Source organism: Eubalaena glacialis, chromosome 6, assembly GCF_028564815.1.
Source record: "Eubalaena glacialis isolate mEubGla1 chromosome 6, mEubGla1.1.hap2.+ XY, whole genome shotgun sequence".
NCBI lineage: Eukaryota > Metazoa > Chordata > Mammalia > Artiodactyla > Balaenidae > Eubalaena > Eubalaena glacialis.
Window position 1 is genome coordinate 133,564,007 of NC_083721.1, and position 19,519 is coordinate 133,583,525.

Genomic DNA, 19,519 nt, shown 5'->3' on the forward strand with positions numbered 1-19,519 from the left:
GGCCCTGGAGGATTCGGAGGTCCTCAGGGAATTGCTCTCTGAGACACCGGCTAACCCACCATCCCCAGGGAAAGGCACTGGCAGGTAGTGAGGAAGGGCCTGTCAGCTCAAGTTCCCAGCAGGAGGTGGCCAGCTGTCCTTGCAATCTAGGTCAGTATCCATTTAGGGCAGAATTCCTGGGACTATGGCTCCAGGACAAATCCCAGGGCACTCCGTGGGCCCACCACGACCTGCTACCCCCCTGAGCACCGCGAGGACAAACCCAGGCCCCTGCTTCTCTGGAATGGGCTAGCAGCGCAGCTCACCCCAAACAAGAGTAAGTGACACCTCACTAAAGTGAAAGTGGATTAGCAGCCACTTCTCTCGCTTGGTTCTGGCCACATCCCCGATGGGGTCATGGTGTTATCCCTGCTTACAGAGGAGGAGTCTGGGACTGGGGATGCTGCAGTCCCCGAGCGGGGTGCTCCTGTCAGACCTGTGCGGTGGGACCAGGGGGATGGGGCCTGCCGCTCTCCAGAACCTCACCTGGCACACCATACCCCAGCTCTCATGGGCCACTCACATGCCACCTCCCAGTATCTGAGGCTTCCAGAGGGCAGGAAGGAGGGTGGCCTTGGCATCCGATAAACAGGACAGGGTCCATTGTAGGTTGGGATAGGATGGGACCCCCGGGTCTTAAGGGAGCCTGGACCACAGCGAGGGAGAGGCTGCCCTGCTCTGGGGCTGAGCCAGAGTCCACACTGACGGTGACCCGTCCATTCCACAAAAAGCAGCTCTGGATGCCGCCACTGGGGATCCATCGGAGAACACAACAGACAAAGGCTCCTGTCCCCGTGGAGCTGACACCTAGCGAGGGAGACAGATGACCCTAACAAGAAAAATGCAAGGTGTCAGATAAGGCTGGGGGAGAAAATAAAGCAGGAAGGGGGATGGGGGGTGGTGCACATGGGTGTATATTAGTTTCCTATGGCTGCTGTAACACATTATCACAAACTTGGTAACTTGACACAAATGTATTCTCTTTAACTGTTCTGAGACTACAAGTCCCAAGTCAGCCTCACTGGGCTAATCAGTCTCTCAGTTGGCAGGCAGGTTCCTTTTGGAGGCTCTGGGTAAGAACCTTTTCCTTGACCCTGCCGGCTTCTAGAGGCTGCTGGCACTTGCCAACTTGTAGCTGCGTCACTCCAATCTCCACTTCCACTATCACATTGCCTTCTCTCCGTAAAGTAGATACATTCCCCTCTGTTTTATAAGAATCCTGGTGATGACATCGGGCCCACCCGGATAATCCAGGATTGCCTTCCTATCACGAGATCCTTAAGCAAATCACATCTGCAGAGTCCCCTTTGCCATATAAGGTAACTTTCACAGGTTCCCAGAATTAGGACATGGATAGCTTTAAGAGCCATCATGCAGCTACCACAGGGAATGATTTAAAATAGAGTGATTGAGAAAGGCCTCCCTGGGAAGGTGACATCTGAGTAAGGGAGGCGGTAGAGCAGCGGGTCATGCGGCCTCCGGGGAAGAGCTCCCCGCAGAGGGACACCGGGTGTGGTAACTTCATGCAACAGGTGACGGAAAGATCACTGGAATCTTGGATCTTCATGCAGAAGAGGGCTTCGGAGGATTCATCTGCAATGGGTGTGTGCGTTGAATGAGAGGGGAACGATCACAAGAGCCCCAGTGACCTCAGGCCCCGAAAGTTATTCGTGATGAATCAGATTTGGGTTGAGGCCTCATCCTTCCAGGTCACCCACCCTCCTCCCCACGCAGACACTCAGTGCCTTCTTGGATCATGCATGCACTAGGCTCCAACTGCCGTGTTTCCAGACTTGTGACATCCCTGTCGAGCTCCATTCTGCAGAAAGAATCATGAATGGCCCTGGGTTTTCAAGAGCCCAGTGGAAGCCAGGGTCAGTCAGGGCTGCAGGAGATGCCCTTCATCACCCCCTGACGGGTGCCCCTGAGGTCTTGGCCCTGAGCTCTGCACACTCTCTGTCATCCCACGACTAGAGCCACTGCAGTAGCCGGTGCGGGATCTACAGAGCTGGACCGTCCCGGGTCATCATTCAGCTCGCTGCTCCTGGGATGTCAGAGCTTACGCTTCCTGCACTAAAGCTGACTGCCATACTCTGGGTAGAAACCTCTGTTGAACACCCAGCCAGGGGCTGTTTAAGGGTCGTTTTTTTAATAATTACAAATGCTTTAGCTGTGGTTTTCTTGGCAGGAAAAAATTCCAAGGCAGAGGATCCAGGTTGTAAAGGCAGCAGCCAGTTACAGAGAGCATTAAGGACCACCTTAAGTCAATGATGGCAAACATCTGACGTGAATCCTGCAGCCTCCACACACTGATATACACCCACGTGTGTGTGTGCACATTCACACACACACATTCACATACACACGCACATACCTGACAATCTTTGCTAATTGATAAGCGCTCCAGGCAGCCACTTCCAATCAGTCAGAGTTAATGAACAACACGAAATCTGTTTGCCATCTCTGCATTAGGAATTCTGAGCAAATTAGGCCTTTAGACAAAGCCTGATTCAAACCCGCAGAGACCTGGAGATAAGCTCTGGAGTGGAAGGACTCTCCTAACGGGGTAGAAGGCAGGCCCAGGGCAGCAGGCCAGTGGATGGGCTTGGGCTTGCCTGCTGCATCTCCACGTCTGCGAGGGTGGGGAGACGGAAGCAGAGCCCGTAGCATCTGGGAAAAGGGCCTGGGAACCACTTCTCAGATGCAGCAGAAAATAATCGCTAATACACTTTTACTAAGACAGCCAGAGTTTCAGCTTCAGAAAATGCTGTCTGGGTGACAACTGGTAGAAATGGGGAGGGGTGCCATGAGAGAGCCAGCCAGGTGACCCGAAATCCCAGGAAGGGGCTACTTTGGGTTTAGATGTGACTAAGATTAATGCCATGGTATCTGACTGTACTTAGGGTTTAGATCTCACTTTAAATTGTGCTCCAAATAATGCTCCACTCTTTATCATTGGAGATTGGCCAAATTAATTTTTTCCATAAATTAAGAGTTTTATTTGATACAGGAATGTTGTAGTCAGCAAACTCTTAGCACTTCACACCTTTAGGAAGCATGGGTACTGTGACCCTGCTCACCTGGGGACAGCATGCCCAGACCCAGGCCCTTGTGGAGCAGAGAAGCCTCCCGGAAGTGCTCTCACACACCTGTGAATGGGAGCGGGACTCACACTCCCACACCCATCAGGGAGGCGGGGAGGCGAGTGATGATCAGCAGCACCACTTTGGGGCAGAGCCAGGAGTGGGCCTCAGGAGGATGCTGGACGTCAGCCCCTGTCCAAGAGGGGAGAGAGAAGAGGCAGTGCAGGGAGGAGGAGGGGATGAGAAACGGTGATGGGTGGAGCTTCCGGCCAGGGCGAGTTCCCAGTGGGAGACCACCTCAGCACCCACCTCGGAAGGGCTTAAAGAGTATTTTGTTTTTCGGCTTGCTCATTCTCTGACAGAGCGACGTGGCTGGATTGGAGTGGTTGGCAGTACCCAGACGTTAGGAGAAGTTTGGGGAAGAGGTTTGTTGTTGAGCCCTAAACCAACAGGTGGGTCAGTTTTGCAGCTTCCCTGCACTTCCGGAGATTGTTGCAGCTCAGCATTTTCTAGATTTTGTTTGATAAAATAGTACTGGGTCAAGTAGACTTCTGCAGGACTTCTCAGAGCATTGTGTGTTGCGAACTATGAAAGGGGAGAAAGTGGGCATTTTTCTCACAAGGAATCTGGCAGCCAAGTACAGCTTGGCACCCACTTTGAAAACTGACTCCGAGTGTCTCTGGGGGAGAAAGTGCAAAGGCAGAGGTGAGCAGGCTGTGCCTCATGCATCGTGGGAAGACACACAGGCAGAGTTTGCTGCCCATGGTGATGGTACCTGATCCTGGGACCAGAGCTGAATGATGCTTTGAACTCTGAAATGCTTAACATCTTGTCAAGTCGCAGGCTGATTTTCTTTTACAGTGAATGTGCTAGAAACTAGAAACTCAAAATGAATATTAACCCCTTTAAAGTAATCCCTCGGGAGGCCACATTGTATCTTTTAAAATTGTTTGAGAATTACCCTCTTTGGCATGCAGAGCAAGTTCACGAGTTACACAAGAAAGTCAGTATTGTTACTCTGTGAAAACACATTTAACAGGCAAAGAGTTAGTAAAAAGAGCTCTCACAAAATCAACAGGGAAAAAATAACACATCAATAGGAAAATAGGTGATTCACTAAATAAGATTTAAAATGGCAAATAAGTATGTGAAAAATACTACACTGAAAATTAAAGAAATACACAAAAGCAATGAGATGTCGTTGTTCATTGATAAAAATGTAAAGGATTAATAACAATCAAATGTCAGTGAGTGTATTGGTAATCTATTTTTACATTACAAACCACCCCAAAACTCAGTGGCTTAAAACAATTACCAGCTTACAAGTCTACAGGTTGGCTGGATATTCTCGTCTGAGCCACACCTGGCTGATCGCAGGTCTTGGCTGGGCTCGTTCATGTGTGTGGTCAGTGGGAGGGTTGGCTGGAGAGCAGCTGGTCTAGGGTGGCCTCACCTGAGATGGCTCTGCTCTGCTCCATGTGGTCTGTCATCCTCCAGGAGGCTAGCCTCGGTGCAGTCACATGGCAGTTGTGGCTGGAATCCCAAGAATGGAAGTGGCAGCTGCAAAGTCTCTAGGCCTAGGCTCCGAGCATGCACAGCATCACTTCTACCACATGCTAACTGGCCAGATCACATCATCAGGCTGGGCCAAATGTGAGGGAAGGAATAAAAGACCTCTTCTTAGGAAGAAGTACAAAGTATTGTGGCCAATTTTGCCATCAAACACAGCAAGGATGAGCAAAATAGGCATTCCCTTGCACTGTTGAGAGGATCGTAAACTTAAAATCATTCATGAGAAAAGTTTGCCAATATCTAACAAAAGCCTTAAAAATCTCCATACCTTTTGATCCATGTTTAAGAATGTATTTGAAGGAATTGACTTGAAGAGTGTGCAAAGCAGTGTGTATCAGAATGTTCATCACATCATTGTTTAAATAGCAAAACATTCGGGAAATGTTAACTATCGAACAAAAAGAGATTGCTTATAATGATTATAAACCATTTATAGAATAGAGTATTATGCAGCCATTTAAAATGATGACTTGTGAAGATGACTTTATATTCACTGACATGTAAAGACTTAAGTGAAGAAAGCAGGATACAAAAAGCATGTTTATTATAATCCTGCTTTTCAGTGTCACCTTCTATTTTACATCTTTCTGTATCATACAAGTTTTTGTTTTGTTTTAATTCTGCTTTGACTTTGGTGTTTGGTTGGTATTTTAAAATTTTTATTTTAATTTAAATTAACATACAGTAAAATTGGATTTTCTGGTGTGGAGTTCTATGAGTTTTAACACATGCACAGATTCATGTCACCACCACCACAATCAGAATACAGGGAAGTTCTGTCACCCCAAAAAGTCTCTTGTGCAGACTCTTTGTAGTCACATCCTCCCATCATTCCTAAGAGAATTGTTGAGAAGTACAGCTTGATACGGATGTACCACGAGGTGTTTATCCATTCACCCATCAAAGGACATTTAGGTTGTTTCCAGTTTGGGGTGATTATGAATAGAACTTCTATAAACATTTGTGTATAAGTCTTTGTGTGAACATGAGTTTTCATTTCTCTGGGATAAAAGCCCAAAAGTGTAATTGTTGAGTCATATGTTAAGTACATGTTTTGTTTTATAAGAAACTGCCAAACTGCGGTATCATTTTACAATCCCACCTGCATATATGACCTTGTCAGCGTATAGTATTGCCACTATTTTTTTTATTATTGGTCTTCTAATAGGTGTGATATCTCATTCTGCTTTCAATTTGAATTTTCCTAATGGCTAATCATGTTGAACAACAGCAAGATGTTGAACATCTTATTTGGTGATATATCTATTCTTTTACCCATTTTCTAATCGGATTGTCCTTGCACTTTTGTAAAAAATCAATTTGCCATATTTGCGTGGGTCTATTTCTTAACGCTGTTATGTTCCATTGAGCTATATATCTATCCCTTTGCCAATATCACACTGTTGTGATTACTCTAGCTTTATAGTACATCTTTTTTTCCTTTTAAGTGATTTTAATTAATTAATTTATTTTTGGCTGCATTGGGTCTTCATTGTTGCGCACTGGCTTTCGCTAGTTGCGGCGAGCGGGGGCTACTCTTCGTTGCGGCGCGCAGGCTTCTCATTGCAGTGGCTTCTCTTGTTAGAGGGCACGGGCTCTAGGCGCGCGGGCTTCAGTAGTTGTGGCACATGGGCTCAGTAGTTGTGACTCGCGGGCTCCAGAGCACAGGCTCAGCAGTTGTGGCGCACGGGCTTAGTTTCTCCGTGGCATGTGGGATCTTCCCGGACCAGGGATCGAACCCGTGTCCCCTGCATCGGCAGGCGGATTCTCATCCACTGTGCCACAAGGGAAGTCCTATAGTACATCTTAAAATCAGTTGGAGTCCTCTTAATTTTTTTTCAAAATTAGTTTGGTTATTCTAGTTGCTGTACCTTTCCATCTAAATTTTAGAATCATCTTGCCTATATCTACCATCTATAAAATTCCTCCAAGGAGTTTGATTGAAATTGCATTAAATCTATAGATGAATTTAGGGAGAATTGCCAACTTGACAATATTGAGACTTCCAGTTCAGAACATGATATGCTTCCCCACTTATTTTAGTCCTCTTTAATTCGTGTGATCATATTCTTTAGTTTTCAACCTAGAGTTCCTGCACTTTTTTTTAGATTTATACTTAAGTATTTCATTTTTAGAGATATGAGAAATAGTAATTTTAAATTCAATTTCTAATAATTTATTTCCAATACAAATATAATTGATTTTAGGGTGCTGACCTTGTATCCTGTGACCATGCTAAACTTACTTTTTAGTTCTAGGAAATTCTTTTGTAGATTATTTGGGATTTTTCTTTGTAAACAGACATGTCATCTGTGAATAGAAGAGTTTTATTTCTTCCATTCTGATCTATATGACTTTTATTTCTTTCTCTTGTCCTATTTCACTGAGTAGGACTTTCAATACAATGTTTATTAGGAACAGTGAGAGTGGCCATCCATGCCTTATTCTCAATCCTAGGGGGAGAGCATTCCAGTTTTCACTATTAAATATGCTCTTAGCTCTGAGTTTTTGGTAGATGCCCTTTTTCAGATTAAGAAGTTCCCTTCTATTCCTAGCTTCTTGGGAGGTTTTGTTGAATGGATGTTAAATTTTGTCAAATGCTTTTTCTGCATCAGTTGATATGATCGTGTGGGTTTTCTTCTTTAGCCTGCTAATATGGTGAATTACATTCATTGATTTTCAAATATTGAATTAGCCTTGCATTCCCAAAGTAAACCACAGTTGGTTGTGGTACGTTATTCTTTTACTATATTGCTGGATTTTATTTTTCTAATATTTTGTTGAGGATTTTTATGTTTATGTCCATAAGGGATATTGGTCTGTAATATTCTTTTCTTATACTGTCTTTGTCTGGTTTTTGGTATCATAAAATGGATATAAATTATTCGATACTCTTCTGTTTTCTGAAGGATCTTGTGAAAAATTGTCATTGGTGTTATTTCTTCTTAAATTTTGTTAGAACTTGCCAGTGAAACCATCTGGGCCTGGTTTTTGTTTGCTTGTTTGTTTTTGGAAAATTTTGAACTACAAGTTTAGTTTTAAAAATACATATAGGAAAATTCAGGTTATCTACTCATTGGGTGAGTTTTGGTAGTTTGTAACTTTCAAGGAATTGGTTCACTTCATTTTAGTTGCAGAATTTCTCTTCATAGAGTTATTTGTACTATTCCCTTATTATTATTTTAATATATATGGGGTCTGTAGTGATATCACTCATTTCATTCCTGATATTGGTGTCTTGATTCCTGATTTGTGTCTTACCTCTTTTTTATTTGGTCACTCTGGTTAGAGTTTTATCTACTTTACTGATCTTTTCAAAGAACCAGCTCTTGGTTTTGTGGATTATTCTATCATTATTTCTTCAAATATTTTTTTCTGCACCACACTATTTCTCCTCTCTTTGTGGGATCACGGTGACATGAATGTTAGATCTTCAGGCATTGTCACACAAGTTCCTGAGGCTCTGTTCACTGTTTCTCTCTGTTTTTCTTCAATAATTCCTATTGATCTATGTTCAAGTTCACTGACTTTTTGCTTTGTCATCTCTATTTTGCTATTGAGCATAGCCAGATAATTTTTTAAACGACTATATTTTTCAGTTCTAAAATTTTTATTTCTTTCTTCTTTATGTCTTCTACATTTTGCTGATACTTTGTATCTTTCCATTTATTTTAAACTATTTGCCCTCACTTTTTAGAGCATGGTTATCATGGCTCTTTCAAAGTCTTTGTCTGATAATTCCAAAATCTGTGTCATCATGGGGTTAGCATCTGTTGATTTTCTTTTCCTTTTTTTTTTTCTCTTTTTTTTTTCTTTTCTTTTTTTTTCTTTTTTTTTTTTTCTTTTTTTTTTTCTTCTTTTCCTTTTTAAGTTGATATTTTCTAGGGTTTCTCTATACTGAGTAATTTGGGATTGTAGCCTTTGCAATGCTATGCAGATCTGCCCTGCACATGCACCACCCAGCAGCCAGTCTGGGCATTGGTCTACCCCCTAGTTTAGTTCTCAAAGACTGTGATATGATGCTTAGGATGAGACCAAAGCATGCACAACATGAGTGAGGTCCATCCATGCAGAGGTGACCACAGGAGTTCATCCATAACTTTATGGAATTGCTTTCTTGAGCTCCCTCCTCTTTATGACCCACTTCCCAGTCCTCTGGCCCAAAAACTGGGATTTTAGTTTCCCCACTCTTCTGGGTAGTTCTCACAATTCTGCCTGCATCTGGAACCAATCAGCAGAGAACAAAGAGAGAAAAAAAATCAGTGAGTATTTTCCCCCACACTCTTGGGAATCATAGCTTCACTGGTACCTCCCCTCAGAGACTTAGGTGCCTGCCGGGCCACCAAACTCACTGCTGCACTGATACCAGCAGAATTTCCCTGGGGGCTGAGTCAGGAGATAATGGAAAAAAGGGGTAAAAAACAACAGGGGATTTCCCCCACTCTGACTCTTAGAGTTTCCCTTTCTCACTCCACAGACCAAAAGAAAGGGCTTCTCTTAGAGCACTTTTTCTCTGCATCCGTTGTGCACTGCTGGGTTTGAGGCTGCCTTTGAATCCAGTCTAGGTAATACCATTGGGGGTGGGGAATGGTCAACTCTGCCAATTTGATGATGCTTTAAATTCTAATCTTCTTTCCCAATTTGCCTATCATTTACTTTGCGGAGTCCTCAAATAGTTAGCCTATGCATTCTTTCCAATGCCTACAGTTGCACTCGGTGGGAGAGACAAGGTAGAATTTGTTTACTCCATCTCGCCCAGATCTGGAAACTGTCTGGTTATTTCTTGGTTTTTGGTTTTGTAAACAAAAATTATTTGCATATTCAAAAGAAGGCTCTAAAACCAATTGTGTTTTATTGATCAAACATCTGTCATGAGACATTGCACCCTTTCCTGGCAGCGTCTGGCTGAGAATATCACCTCCTATTCCTTTGCAGGGACACAGCTGACTGTGGAGGTCCACCCTCAGGATGCCATGCCCCAACTGCTCAAGAAGTTCTCCTTGGCTAAACGTACGTACGTACAGGGCTACTCACGTGTGGAGGGCTGGCAGGGAGGATTGAGGGTAGCTGGAAGGGCCAGAGCTCAGCCTGGACACCTTCTTGGGGAAGGAGAGGAGTGACCTGGGCCTACACACTGGGAAGAGGCAGAGACACGACAGCTTCATCCTGGGGCACTCTCTTCTCCACACTCAACAACCCCTGTTCTTAAGTCTTTGCCATTAGGTGTGGGTAACACAAGGCATTTAGCTAAAGATGAATTTCATCTCAAGAGTGCTGTTGTTTTTAGACACCATTTATTGACTGCCTAAAAAGTGGCATGCACAGTGCTAAGCACTGTACACTCAATAAGTTTTTAACTCTTTGATATGCACCAGTATTATCCCCACCTTTCAGATCAGCAAAGGCTCAGAGAGGTGAAATAACTGCCAGTCACCCAGTTAGGAAGCGGATCAGAACCCAGGTCCTAATGAAGTCTGTACCCTTAACCACCGTACCTGGCTGCCTTCTATGCTGTGCGCACAGGCCCAGACCCAGGCCCACGATGTCTCCTCTGCTCCCTTCTTGGTCCTCTCCCTGCATCTGTCCATCCTGTGGGTAAACAGGGGCCTGGGGAAATGCCGGCCAAGGAACGGAGGCTGCAGAACAGCCAAGGCTGAGGTTCATGAAGTGAACCTTCATGTCCACTCGTAGGGGGTGCCGAGGCAGCTCCTCCAAGGCTGCCTGGTCCTGCAGCCCTCAGCAGCCAGGCCCTCGGAAGGGCAGGCAGGTGTAGAGAGGTCAGGCCCTGGGAGTTGACTGGCTGGGTTCAGATCCCAGCTGTGTGACCTCAGGCAAGTGGCTTAACCTCTATTTTGGACTCAATTTCCTCATGTATAAAAGGAGGAAAATAATTCAACATCCCTCATAGGATTGTCATGAGGTTAAATGAGATAGTCAATAACACACAAGCCAGGTGTAGTAAGTACACAAAAAATCTGGCTACTATTTTGAACCCCCATCACTCTATCAAAGAATGTAGGTAGAAACAAAATGTGGGTGTAAGAAAGACAAGGCCCACTGTTTCTCAGAGTGGCCTATGTACATTTGCAACCTTCTGTACATTTGAAGGCCTACAGTGGCCTTCAAGGGCAGAGAAAAACTTGCCTTGGCATCCCCACCTCTGGCTCCTCCTGGTTCCATCAGGGACCCACATCTTCCTGACCTGGCTTCAAATCAGCAGGAAATTCTCTCCTGTTGCCTGTGGAGTCTAATAACAATTGCTGACCATTCTGCCTTAACAGTCCTGGATTTATAGGATTTGGTTGTCCTTGAACCTTCCCGAGGAATAATTCCCCTCTCCCCGCTTTCATGAACTGCCCATGGTCAGTTCTTGTCCTGGGGTCATCTGGTAGTGAATTCACTGGTGCTCTCAGGATCCCCAGCTGTGGTCCAAGATGGCAGGAGCCATCCAGAGGAGGGAGGAACGCGGAGCTCCAGGCAGGCCCACGGAATAATCGCAAGGCTTGATGCCCAAGCAAATTCCCCCTCTGCTCACAGACTGCACTTCTCATTCTTGTCATCCCCTCACTGGCTCCCAGTCCTCCCTATTCCTCAGCAGGAAGCCCGGGGCAATCCCAGCAACAATTCCGTGGTGGGTGGGGATGGGAGCAAGAAGGCTGTGAGAGGGAGAGTGAAGAGGAGAGGTCAGAAACAAGGACACCCACACAGAGAATCATCTGTGCTTGCATTTCTATTTCTTCTGAAGTGTCTCTACTTCTGACCTTTGGGATATTGTAGGTTTACAAGGCGATAAAAATGGAAACACAAGACCCCGGCAGCCTGGAGGGAAAGACGCCCATGGTAAGTTGCGGGGCCTTCTTTGGAGCCATTCTCTGAGACGGTAAGTTGGTTTAGCCTCATGAGCCAATCTGCGGTCAATTGGAAATGGCTCCCTGGAGCACTGTGCTGGGAGTCTGGGGCCACCTCTGGGCTCAGGGGACAGGAGTATCATGATTGATTGGCAACGTCTGCCATGGACACAGGTAGAGAAGTAAAAAGCTCACACGCTAGATGTGATCCCAAAGCTAAAGCATAAACCCCACCAATAACAAGGCAGCCCATTATGGGAAACATTAAAAACAGAATTCAGAATTGTATTAACTTTAAATGGAATGCCAAGCATCTGTACAGAGGGAGGCATGTGAATAAGCAGAGTGGGGCAGAGGAAGAAATCCCGAATGGGTAATAGACGGCCTGGGTTCGAATCCTGCTTTTGGTCCTCACTCACCTTCCCTGGGCCTCAGTTTCCCCCTCAGTAGACCAGATGGCATCTAAGGTTTAGTACAGTTTGGTACTTCTTCCCATTGTTTTGCTTTAAAATTAGAATAACTTAGTTAATGCCACTGGTATTTTAAATGTATTTATGCAAAATCATATTCAAATATTATATAATCTGCTCAGAAAGTAAATTTAATGAGGCATAAATCATTATGGATATTCTTAATGTTCAGATATTGTAGAATGGAACCAAGAAAGGGTAAAACTAATAATAGGGTTTTTCAGTCCCATTTTAGAAACAGCATCCTTCTTTGAAATGGGGGCGGGGAGACCTCATTTGCAGAGCTGAAGCTTGTTAAATGTGTAAGTCCACTTCATATCCACTTAGGTCACCGTGACAGCCCTTGTCAGAGGATGGCAGGAGCCAGAGTCCGTGGGGGGGAAGAGGGCACCAAGAAGGGGGGAAGCTTGGCAGGGCCTGTTGCCGTGTCCCCCCTCCCTTCTGAGGGTCTGGCTGGGCAAGGGCCACATGGTAGACCACCCAGGATAGGCCCTGAGGTGATCTGAGTGATGGAGGCGAGAAATCCCAGCTCTGGCACCAGACAGTCACTGAGCCGCGATGGCGCTGGGCTTCTAGGGAGCGCCAGGGTAAGACTGTACAGGACAGAAGGCTGGGGGCAGGGGGCGTCCAGGGAATCTTGGTGCTTATTAGAGGAGCAGAAAATGAAGAAAGAAAATGCTAGGTTGCTGGGCGAGGCCACAGCCTCACTGTAGAGTTTGCACAACCTGCCTGCCCACCACGCACCCTGTCTCCTCTTAGGAGAGGAACAGCCTCGGATCCTAGATGTGTCAGAGGTCACAGGGACCAGCACCTCTCCTCGCCCCGCACCCTCCTTCCCCCCCCGCCGCCCCCCTCCACGAGGACTCCTGCAGGGTATCAGCAGGGACCGGGGGAGCAGAGAGAGGGGGCCAAATCCAGTCTGAGGCTGAGAAGGGAGAAGGCCTGGGTCCTAACAGGAAGGGACCCACAGCAGTGGGGAAGTGCAGAAGGACCCGTGTGGCCTGCTCCTGACGGCTGAACTTGGCTGGAGGCTGGGAGCTCCTCTGTGGCCAGACGTTGACCAGCTCCCTGACCAGCTGGCACTGCCTGACCTCCAGTGCTGGCCCAGAGAGGGTCGTGGAGCAGCTCCAGCCAGCGCTGGTGGCGTCCCCACCCTCTCAGCACACCTCTCAGGTCTATAGCACCAAGGAAACGACTGTATCCATCTCGGTGGGAATGGCAACAATCTCCAAAATGCTGTCCCTCGCTGTTCTACAGTCTGACTTACAGCCCTGGTTCTGGCTATGCAGCCTCTACACTTGCTGTTCTGGTCTTCCTGTAGCTCACGCAGTTACTTAAAAACATTTAATAAATTATTTTTCTGCTTAAACTGAAAAAAAAAAAGGACTCTCAGAGTCCACGGGGGTTGTGTGGGTACACGCAGGCACAGCCCCGCACCGGGCACAGAGGCTTTGCACCCCCGCTCTGCGCTTGCCTGCAAAGGACCCTCACCCTGCACCCTCCCAGGGAGAAGAGTGCTGCTGACCTTACCACGTGATCCACTGTCTCTTTCACTCCCCCAGGTGCCCCGTAGATTGCGCCGGAGGCTGGGCTGCTGGCTTTAGCACTGCCCAGTGAGGGGGAGGTCACTGGACTAGACCCCAGGCCTTGTGCAGCCCCACCAGGCACTTTCCCATGTTACTCTGCTCTTCCCAGGCTTGCTGTCATGTCCTGGGGTCCCACCAGCACCCAGAGGTTCCTGACATGGCAGGCTGAGAGTTGATCCACTGGAGTCAGGGGATCAGTGCCCCTTTGGCCCCATCCGCCTCTCACCCCCGCCCTGTCCTCCTATCCAGCTTGCCTGATTTTGGTCAGCCTGGCTCAGAAGACCTTGAATAAGAAAGACCCAGCCAGAGCCCAGGCTCTTCTCTGGGCTGGGACAGGGGTTTGCTGCCCATCCATCCATGGGTTGGTCTGACCACTGGTCAGTCAGCCCTGCAGCAGCTGCCTTGGGCTGTCCTGTGTCCTGGCTTCCTCTGAGAAAGGCTGTGCGTAGAAGAGTGACTCTGAGGCCCAGCTTCCCTCAGGGGCCCCCCCACTGTACTTTGGGCACCTGTTGCCAGAACTCTTAACTTTCTTGGGGTGCAAGTGGTCAGTCTCCAGCTAACCATGGGCAAGGGAAGAAGCCTGTCTGGGTGCCAAAAGCACCTCACCCTACGGAGGCCCAGGTGGCCCGGGACCATCATGCCCTCTCCCACAGCCGGGTGCCCTTCAGACTCCCCTGGGCACCGTGACCAGGACATCAGTGGCGAGCGGCACTGCCTGGGTGCTTCCCACGGAGCATTCATTCCTGGAAAACCTAGCAGGGAATCTGCAGGAAACTACGGGGTGGGGAGAAGAGATCTGTCATCAGTCCGTCTGGGGCTGCTGAATTCGTTGAGGTGCAATCCATCACTCTCTTTACTGCTGACCTCTGGTGTCTGCTTACTGCCCCTGTGAGTCTCCCAGAGGACCAGAGGAGTTACCATGGTTCCCAAACCAGCTGGACCGAGGAACCCTTCTAAACTATTGAGAGTTTCAGTCTGGGAATCATGTTGAAGGTCAGGCAGTCACAGCTCCTCAAAAAGACAGGGAGCCCTGGGCCAGGCAGTCCTGTTGGCCAGTCTCAGCCCCTGACCAACCTCCTTGTGTTTCCAGCCTACCCCTGGGATCGCTCCAGCCTGAAATCCATGCCCCTGGACCTGCGGCAGTTTGAGAAACTGGACACCTATGCCTCACAGGTAGGAGAGCCGGGCCCTCTGCCCGCGAAGGCCACCCCCACAAGGCAGCTTGGAGTTTCCCAAACCAGAGCAGCAAATGCTCTCCCCAGACCCCTCCTGAGTGTATCCTGAGCCCCTTGGATGGACAGTACGGAGCGCCTTTCCACAACGTGTGGGAGGGAGACAGAAGGCCCCCGGACAGAGGCCATTTCACCCTCCCACCCCACCCACGGTCCTGATGCTTTCGCCCCAGGCTACACACGCCGCGCCGCCCCGTTGGCAGGCGCCTCTGGCCAGCCCTGTCCCGTCCTCCCCTGCCCATTGGGGCACTGCTGCTGCTGAGCCCTGCCAGCCCCAGCCCATGGAGGAAGGGATGTGAGGATGGGGAGAGGACCACAGATGCAGATGGCCAGCACCCACATGACCACAGCAGTCCTCACCCCTGAACACGTGGGCGGCTGAGCTCCCACACCTCTGGGCCTGGGCACATCTGGGGCGGGTGTGGGGAGGGGCAGCTACAAGAGCTGATGCCCTAGGGACACACTGGGGTCCTGGAAGCCAGGCAGGAGCCATACCACAGAGAGTCTGATTGGAGCAGCTAAGGAGCTGGACCCGTTGCTAAGGTCAGAGTGAGCAATCCTAGGCCGATAAGCCGGGAGATCGTCTACAGTCCTAGAAAAACCACCCTGGGGTTGACACATAGTGGATACTCAGGAACCTTGTTTGCTGAACTGATGAGTGATGATAGGAGCTCGGATCAGAGAGTCTGATTCAAGGCAGGGACATCAGTAGGGGGTGTCCAGCTGTCCTGGCAGGAGGAGGCATCCCTGGATGAAGCGGGGACACTGAGAACGGAGAGGAGCTGGAAGCAGAGGGGAAGGACCCCTCCCCAGTGTGTGTGCAGTGAGGCGAAGGCGGGGCAGGGCTTGCCCAGTCACTGCGCTGAGCGAGGGGGCAGGAGCATGTGTCGGGGGGTGACGGTTTGTGTGGGATGCAGTGGGCTCTAGTGCCTGTGGAGATGACCCCTGGGCAGCTGGATAGCCGAGCCTGGAGCTGTATCTAGCCTGGAGAGGTCTGGGCCAGAAACCCTGCTTTGGGAGCCGTCAGATTCAGCTAAGAGCTGAAGCCATAGGGAGGGTGCCGTCTTGGGGAAGGCAGGGCCAGGAGCCACCTGAGGCCGGGCAAGACCAGGAAGGGTCAGTGTTCTAGAAGGTGCAGGCATGGTTCACTCTGGCCAGGCGAGGCTAGACCGGCTCCCTTCCACTGCTCAGCACTGAGGCCCTTCGTACTTCCAGGGGGGCAGCTCAGAGGAGGTTGAAGGCCTCAGCCAGGCTCCGGCAGGCTGAAGGGCAAATGGGGGTTGAAGGGGGAGGGAGTGGAGGGAAGACCCCACAGGAGCCTGGCAAGGAAGGGAGACTAGATGTGGGCAGTCCTGAGAGAGAGACTGGGGGGCGTTTTGAAGAGACACGGCAGACAGGAGAGGCTGGGGCCGCCAGGACAGGGAGGAGGAGGTGAGGACGCGGCCGAGCGAGGGCAGTGCCTGAGGAAGGAAGCGCAGGCTTTGCCAAGGCAGGCGGCCGGGCTCCGAGGCCGGCAGAGAGCCCAGCTGAGCAGGAGGAGGGCTCGTTGGTAAGGAATCTTGCCTGGGCCTTGTTGAGTCCGAGGCCTGGTCATCTGTGAGAGTGAGGGGAGGGAAGGGGGGCGTCCAGAGTCTGTGCAGGGTGGGATATGTTGTCATGGCTGCCAGAAGGGATGGACAGGCTGCTGGACAGGCTCAGAGAGCAGTGAGTGGGGACCAAAGGACCAGAAGCCATAGAACCGAAGCTGGGGATTAAGTTAGGAGTCAGCCAGGCTGTAATGTGGGCCTGCAATGTGTGCTTCTAGGCCCTGGGAGAGGGACAAAGACAGGACTGTGGTGTTGGAGCAGCTGGGCGAGGGGGGACGTGGAGGGGCCTGGCGGTCTCCCTGTGCTCAGAGGGTGGGTGCTGGAGCTCCCGTGTGAGTGGCGGAACCGTCCCAGGGGAGAACAGGTCAGGAGGACCTAGGGTGGGAGCTGACCGAGGCGTGGGCAACCATTGCAGAGGTAAGCGCACAGGTGACCCTGCTTCTCTAGAAAGAGTGAGCATGGCCAGGGCTGCCTTTCCAGCAACCCCAGCCCTGTTTCTTCCTGAGGATCCCTGCAGAAAACCTAACTTGCTCTTTTTTTATATATTATGGTAAAATATATGCCATATAATTTGCCATTTGAATCGTTTTTAAGTGCACAATTCAGTGACATCAATTACATTCGCAATGTTGTACAACCATCACCACTGTCTACTTTCAAAATCACCCCAAGCAGAAACTTTATACCTGTTAAGCAATAACTCCCCATTCTCCCTCCTCCCAGCCCCTGGTAACCTCTAATTTATTTACTGTCTCTATGAATTTGTCTAGTCTAGATATTTCATATAAATTTCATATAAGACACTGTGTCTTTTTGTGTCTGACTTGTTTCACTTAGCATTGTGTTTTCAAGGTTCATCCATGTTGTAACATGTCTGAGAACTTCATTCCTTTTAATGGATGAGTAATATTTCATTGCATGGATATACCACATTTTGTTTATCCATTCATCTGTGATGGGCACTTGCATTGTTTCTACCTTTTGGCTATTGTGAATGTTGCCCCATGAACATTGGTGAACAGGTATCTGAGTATCTGTCTGCAGTTCTTTTGGGTATATACTTAGGAGTAGAATTGCTGGGTCATATGGTAATTCCATGTTGAAATTTTTGAGGAACTGCCAAATTGTTTCCCACAGCAGCTGCACTGTTTTACATTCCCACCAGCAATGTACAAGGGTTCTAATTTCTTCAAATTTTGCCAATTGTTTTATGATTGCCTTTTTTTTTTTTTTTTTTTTTACTATAGCTATCCTAGTGGGTATGAAATAGTATCTCACTGTGGTTTTGATTTGCATTTCCCTAGTGACTAATGACATTGAACATCTTTTCATGTGTCTATTGGCCATTTATACATTTTTGGAGAAATGTATATTCAAGTCCTTGGCCCATTTTAAAATTGGGTTGTCTTTTTGTTGTTGAATTATAACAGTTCTTTATATATTCTGGATATTAAACCCTTATCAGGTATATGATTTGCAAATATTTTCTTCCATTCTATAAGTTATCTTCTCACTTTCTTAATATTGTCCTTTGATGCACAGAAGATTTTTATTGTTATGAAGCCAAATTAATCTATTTTTTCTTTCATATCCTGTGCTTTTGGTATCATAACTAAGAATCCATTGCCAAATCCAAGGTCACAGTGATTTACCCCTGTGTTTTCTTCTAAGAGTTTTATGGTTTAAGTTCTTATATTTAGGTCATTGATTATTTTTGAGTTAATTTTTATATATGGTATGATGTAGGGGTCCAACTTCCTTCTTTTGCATATGGATATCCAGTTGCCAGGTACCATCTATTAAAGAGACTATTCTTTCCCCATTGAATGGACCTGACACCCTGGTCAAAAGTCAATTAGCCATAGATGTATGAGTTTATTTCTAGACTCCATTCTGTTTCATTAGTCTATATAACCCTTATGTTGATATCACACTGTTGTGATTACTGTAACTTTAAGTAAGTTTGAAATCCAGAAATCTGTGTCCTCCAACTTTGTTCATCTTTTTTCAAAATCGTTTTGGCTATTCCAGGCCCCTTAGAATTCCATATGAATTTGAGGACTGGTTTTTCCATTTTTGCAAAAAAACGGCTGTTGGACTTTTATAGGGATTGTGCTAAATCTGTCGATTCCTTCAGGTAGTGTTGACCATGACTAGGCGCTGCTACAGCGCCCAGATGTCCACTTGACTGGCCCCAGGAGCTGCAGAGAGAAGATGTGATGGCTCTAGGGCCAGTGGTTCAGCTGGTCAGCACTGCCCGCCGTGTCCAGCCCTGCATCAAGGTTGCCCTAAGCCCAGCCTTTGAGCCTCTGGGCCTCTCCTCCTTCTCTGCCCAGAGGAAGGGCAGTGCTGGCTGCAGGTGGCAAGACACCGGGCTCCCCACAGCCCTTGTCTGGGCCCTGACGTGGCACACCCCTCCCACTTCCCAGGTGACAGTCAAGAGCGGCCTGGACGCGCTGGTGAGCGACCTGCTCCAGGAGGCCCACAGCGACCTGGAGAGGGTCCGCGCCATCTGGATCTGGATCTGCCACCACATAGGTAGGCCTGCCTGTGGGGCCACTGGCTCTGGGACCCTGTTCCCAGAGGAACGTCTCTGGGCTTGACTCCATCACCCATGTGTGTGGAGGAAGAGGGAAGGTGGAGGAGAGGGGCTCTCAGATGGCTGGGTTCAATAACCAAGTTTAACTCACTGTGTGCTAGCAGTCTCCATGAAGGGTGCATGGGCGGGGATCCCACGTGGCCCACTGCCCACAGCCAGAGCTGAGGCCCCTCACCCAGCGGCAGCCTTCCCTCAGTCCTGCCTTCCTGGGCGACCTGCTCCACAGAGATGAGAACCCAGGGCAGAAGGTCGTCTCCAAGAAGGAGGAGTCTGGGGATGAGCCATAGCTATTTGAAAAGTTACTGCAACACCAGAGGTTTCTCAAAACACCCACGCCAGGAAGGGTGGGCACCCCTCTCCCAGCTCCCTGCTCCCACAGTGGGGGCCTCGGCCGCTGCTCTCAGCCCAGTCTCTAGGTTCTCAGAGCCACCCCAGGGGACCTGGGCCTGTGCAGCTGCCCACAGCTCTGCATGGGACAGCCTTGAGAGTCTGACCAGCTCAAGC

General features: G+C 48.5%; 1 protein-coding gene across 4 annotated transcripts in view; it reads left to right on the top strand.

Moving 5' to 3' along the window:
• KY (kyphoscoliosis peptidase) overlaps positions 1 to 19,519 on the top strand; it is a 44,441-nt gene that overhangs the window by 8,351 nt on the left and 16,571 nt on the right. For 3 of the 4 annotated variants that reach the window (XM_061193663.1, XM_061193666.1, XM_061193665.1), the window contains 4 exons: positions 9,630 to 9,704; positions 11,472 to 11,534; positions 14,689 to 14,771; positions 18,846 to 18,954. In XM_061193663.1, coding sequence (XP_061049646.1) covers positions 9,630 to 9,704; positions 11,472 to 11,534; positions 14,689 to 14,771; positions 18,846 to 18,954 — 330 coding nt within the window. Of the gene's footprint in view, positions 1 to 9,629; positions 9,720 to 11,471; positions 11,535 to 14,688; positions 14,772 to 18,845; positions 18,955 to 19,519 lie in introns of all 4 variants that reach the window. The other variant, XM_061193664.1, reaches the window with a different exon arrangement.